This window comes from Gekko japonicus, unplaced genomic scaffold, assembly GCF_001447785.1.
Source record: "Gekko japonicus isolate JY-2015 unplaced genomic scaffold, Gekko_japonicus_V1.1 scaffold1705, whole genome shotgun sequence".
In the NCBI taxonomy this organism is placed as follows: domain Eukaryota; kingdom Metazoa; phylum Chordata; class Lepidosauria; order Squamata; family Gekkonidae; genus Gekko; species Gekko japonicus.
Window position 1 is genome coordinate 117,550 of NW_015161450.1, and position 5,223 is coordinate 122,772.

At 45.9% G+C, this 5,223-nt stretch overlaps 1 protein-coding gene across 1 annotated transcript in view; it reads right to left on the bottom strand.

Moving 5' to 3' along the window:
* ALG11 (ALG11, alpha-1,2-mannosyltransferase) overlaps window positions 1–4,747 on the bottom strand; it is a 6,378-nt gene extending 1,631 nt beyond the window's left edge. Inside the window, 4 exon segments of the mRNA XM_015429064.1 lie at window positions 1–4; window positions 7–545; window positions 1,789–2,022; window positions 4,643–4,747. The exon segment at window positions 1–4 is cut by the window's left edge and continues 368 nt beyond it. Of these exon segments, the coding sequence (XP_015284550.1) occupies window positions 1–4; window positions 7–545; window positions 1,789–2,022; window positions 4,643–4,680 (815 nt within the window). The 5' untranslated portion in view covers window positions 4,681–4,747.
* Between the last annotated feature and the right edge of the window lie 476 nt (window positions 4,748–5,223).

Here is a 5,223-nt window from a genome sequence, read left to right on the forward strand (position 1 = left end):
AGACACCACAGCGCCAAAGGGAAGCAATGTGACCGCGCGTCCATGAAGAATTAACCATGACAACATCAGCACAAGACCCAACTAATCCATACACCAAAGCAAAAAGGTAATAATACACAAGTTTCAGTTTACTTAACAAGGGATTTTTTGCAATGATGGTGGCATTATTAAATCTGGCATTCTGATTCTTAACCACAGAAAGCATATCAGTACTGATGGTAGGGTAGTGAACGTAGCATCCTACCTGACAACCTCCTAAATATTTAAAGAGAGGAAGCGTGAAGGCATAACCCATGGAGTCTATGTAAACATCAGGAACACACTTCACAAGAGCTTCCCAGCCCAGAACCACTGACCCTAAGCTCTGTCCCAGCAGAGTGAAATATGGGTAAAGGGAAGCTTCCACAAGGTAGCGCTTTTTCAAAAACACAAACTCCACTGGTTGATTTAATCTGATGTTAAATCGCCTGTAAGCACCTTGCAGAATATTCTCAGCTGTGACATCGGTATCACCAGTGTAGATAATATAGGAAGCATCTTTGTACCTGGAACATAAAACACAGTTTACTATTCAGACTCTTCTGTGAAAACTCAGTGTGCAAGTACAACTGAACGTGTTTCCTGCTCAGATTTTTCAGTCAATTTTAAATGGCTTCAAGAAGTTGGAATTAAGGCTGTGCAATGCTGTGGAAGAGGCCATCTCCAGTGAGTAACTTCCATAAAAAGTTGATAGCAAAAGAATTAAGCATATTGGTGAACTGGAAAAGAGTTAAGCTTAGTGATGCATCACAAAAGAAGAAATGAAAACCCAGTCGTTCTGCTTTAAATATTAACATTAATTGCATCAAAGTCCCTGTAATCTGGAATATCTAATAGTAGTAACTAAGCAGGTATATGGTACTTTGAGCATTCTAAAATGCTTCATATGTTTGTGAAAACATTTATTTGCTCAATTTATACTCCACTTTTTTTCTCAATAGGGATCCAAAGTGGCTTACAACATTCTGCCCTTCCCCATTTTATCACTCAACAACTCTGTGAGGTAGGTTAGGCACAGTGCATAGGACTAGTTCAAAGTCATCCATTGAGCTTCCGTACATAGCAGAGTGGGGACTCAAACCTGGTCTTCCAGATGCTAGTCCAGGGTTGTTGTGAGGGTAAAATGGAGAGAGAGGGAGGAGAATAATGTACACATTTTTGGATCCTCACTGGGAGACAAGGTGAGTAGAAATTGAAGTAAGTAGATAAATTCTTGTAAGCAAAACTTTGAGCTTTGATTCCCTCCCCCCCCCCAAAAAAAACCCCAGACAGACAGAAAAACAGGTTTCAGACACTGTTTGCAGCATATTGCTGTTGTGCACTTGAAAATCCTGGGGATGCTTAACTGAGCTCTTTTAAGTCATGACCTTGGGGACTACATAAATAAGTACCTTTTGACAAAACAGAGACTCTGTAGTGTAAGATTTAGGACTTACACTTAATACTGTATTTCTAAACTAGTACCGCTTCATTTTCCTGTAAGTGACCTTTATTTTAACGAATAGTCTGTACAAATTGCATTTTTCTACATTTTTCTGAAACTGATATGCAGCTTTCAGACACAAATGCATAAGCAAGTTAGTGACTTCTGTTGTACTTAAGAACCAACACAAAATCTAATACAGACAATAGAAAATTTAAAAATGAAAACAAAACAGCAAGGTTTTAGTTGCAGAATGTCACTTTAGAAAGCTACAGCAATAAATGCAAAAATCATACACCAGTACTACAAAAGTAAAGTGTACTTACTTATTCTGTAAAGCTCGGAGAGCACACCATAAGACTCTCTCCCCTCCACCACCTGCATTACAATATGGATGAAAAAATGCAACCACACATGGCCTTTTCCCGTCTTTCCCTGGGGGGGTTAATTTGTTTTTCCTTTGTTGGAGCCACAGCCGTATACCACACAGGAACAGGAACAAATAGATACACAGAACTCCACTAAGTATTAGTGCAGGAATAGCCAAAGAATACAGCAACCTGAAACAAAAAAGGAGATGAGCGAAATGTATGGCAACAATTCTAAAAGCCTGTGAAGTCTATTTATTAAGGAAAGCCGGCAAGAGCCAGTTTGGTGTAGTGGTTAAGCGTGCGGACTCTAATCTGGGAGAACCGGGCTTAATTCCCCACTCCTCCACTTGCACCTGCTGATGTGACCTTGGGTCAGTCACAAGCTCTGGCACAGCTGTCCTTGAAAAAGAGCAGTTTGTGTCAGAGTTCTCTCAGCCCCACCCACCTCACAGGGTGTCTGTTGTGGGGAAGGGAAGGGAAAGGAGTTTGTAAACCGCTCTGAGACTCCAAGTGAAGGGCGGGGTATAAATCCAATCTCTTCTTCTTCTTCTTGATGTTTCTGTGGTTGGATAGGCAGCATTATGGAGCAGAGAGCAGCTTATGCTAGGAAAGTAGCTGAAATGATTATCTACTGACTTCCTTCCTTCCTCTCCCCCTTAAGTGGCCAAGCTAGTTTCAGAAGCCTGCCCACTAGCTCTAAGTCATTCAGGTCTGTCTGTCACAATGAATAATGGCAAAGAAGATCATGCACTAAAACACCATACACTGGTATGGATATCAGTAAAAGAAAGTTAGAGTCTATCTGAGAATATCCATTGGTTCAATCAGTGCAACATCATGATGTGAAAATGCCAAACCCATTTCAACAGGAACGTTTCCCAACAGTCATTACTAAAATATTGAGGTGGATCCAGCCACCCTGCTCAGCAAAATCCAATGTTTCCAATGGAAAAGCTACTTCAGTTAAGGAAAGACTTCAAATACTGCTGTACAGACAGGCTACATCCACCCCATTACTTTGTAATGACATACCTTTCTATTTGGTTCAATGAAAACCTGTAACTTTAAAAGTTATGCACAGTGCAAAGGTCCACACATGCACCCACCAAAAATGACTATATCTTTTAATCTAGTGAGCATCTTCCCAGCACTAATTGGTTCTTGCAGCTAAATGGTTCCAAAGTTACACATCATGTCAGAGACAAGACCTGGGGGCCCCCATCCCTGAGGAGGGAGGCGCTGAGTCAGTGGCAACCTCAAATTTTGGCTGGCTATTCTGGCTGGTCATAATTTTAACCCCCTGATCCAGTGCATTCAGTCATCTCCAACAGCTACATGACACCAAGTCCTTGTATACAGGGAAATTATTTTTCGATACATCCTCTAGAATCAAGATACAGAATTACAGTCTGCATAAATCTAAAAAAGATAGATTTGAATCCAGTTGCACCTTAAGAGAGCAACAAGATTTTCAGGGTATAAACCATTTTTTGGTGTGAGTACTTTTGTGTGTGTGTGCCTGGAAATCATGGCTGACTTCTGGCGACCCCTACTGAGGCTTGGACGTTTCAGAGAGGGGGCTTGATATTTGCCTGCCTCTGCATCCCGGCCCTGGTATCCCTTGGAGGTCTCCCTTCCAAGTACTTGCCAGGGTCAGCCCTGCTTAGCTTCCGAGCTCCGATGAGATTGGGCTTGCCTGGGCTATCCAGGGCAGGGCAATAAGCTTTTGAGAGTCAAATCTCCCTTCAACAGACACTTAAAGGTTCTGATAGAATGAAGGAATGGGGTCGAGGCCTATCTGAATGCACATCAATACGAATGAGTCCAGCCAGGCAGCCACAGCTGGGCTGGCACTCCAGATCTGGACACCATCCACAGGGTACTCAAGTCTGTGCCTTCAAAGCCATTGTTTTTCCTTTCCTGAGACTTCCAATCCAATTGTATGGATTTCAGTCTGGCAGAGCTCTAGCAGCTGATCTCTCCAAACTGAACAGATGCAGGTAGCCAGGGCTGGCCAGGGGAGGGCTAGTGTGGCACGGCCCTTGGAAATCGTTTGACTAGATACCAGGAGACCAGGTATCTAGTCAAACCAACTAGATTCAAAACCAACTGCTATAAATCTCTGAGTCCAGTAGCAGCTTTATAAGACCAACAATGCTTTATTCAAGGTATGAGCTTTCGTGTGCTTGCACACTTCTTCAGAAAGTGTGTATGAAAGCTCATACCCTGAATAAACCTTTGTTGGTCATTTTAAAGGTGCTACTGGACTCAAAAATTGTTCTACTGCCTCAGACCAACACGGCTGCCCGGCTGGATCTATACATCTTTGGTTAACTCTGTCTCTCAGCCTGGCGGTCTGCCTCGCAAGGCTGTTGTGAGAGTGAAGCAGGAAAAGGGAAAAACGCACTCGCGGCCTTGAACTCCTTGGAATGGGCTAAAAAATGCAACATATGGAACGTGGGAAGCCACTCTGCCAACGGCCGGCCTCCCTTGGGCCTCCTTAGGTCCCCGCCCGCCTCATGGAGCTTCAACACGGCCCAGTTGCGGGGGGGGGGGGGGGGGGAAAAACCCCCCCCCTTTTGCCCCCCCCCCCCCCCCCCCCCCCCCCCCCCCATTCGCCTCCATAATGGGAATCCGCGCCTCAGACAGAAGAGCGGGGCAGGTGTCAGGAACGGGGCTGCGCGGGCTGCAAGAACCAGCACCGGAACCGGCCAGCCGTCTGACAGGGAGCGCCCCTCGGAAGGGGCCCCAAAACCTAGAGACGGGAAGGGGAAGCCTTATATGGCGGACGCCCGTGAGCAGCTCTCACCTGAGGAGCGACCAAAACTCAACGGAAGAAGCGGCCATCGCGGCGACGGCGGCGGCGACAAGGGCCGCCGTGGCTTGACTACGCTCCTGCGTCCTACCTCCGCCTCCCCCGTTGCCACTCGGCGGCTTCCCCTTTAAAAAGCGCCGCCCGGACTTCCAGTTCCTGTGTCTGCCGACGGGATTTCCTGCTTACTTTGGGCGCCATCTTTCCCTCCCCCCTCTCTCCCTCTGTTACTGAGCGGCGTCTGCTCTGCTCGTAGAAGGCAATCGAGAGGTCGGGGAATAATCTGAGCGCAGGTTTAGGCCGGGAGGACAGTGCCGTCCTGAGAACACTTTCCAGGGAGCAGGCCCCATTGAAGAGAGGGTTAAATGACTAGACGATATATTTGTAATTTGGAAGATACGTGTAATTTGTATGTATGTTGAAAGGGGGTTTTTTTTTAATAAAAATCTGCGTGCGCCCCCCCCCCCCCCATATTTTCCCACTAAATAGAGTGATGCGGGATTCTAAGACCTGCTGAGGATTGTTGTGGTCTTTAGAGGCGCTTTTGGATTCCAGTTTCGTTCTCCTGCAACTCGGCT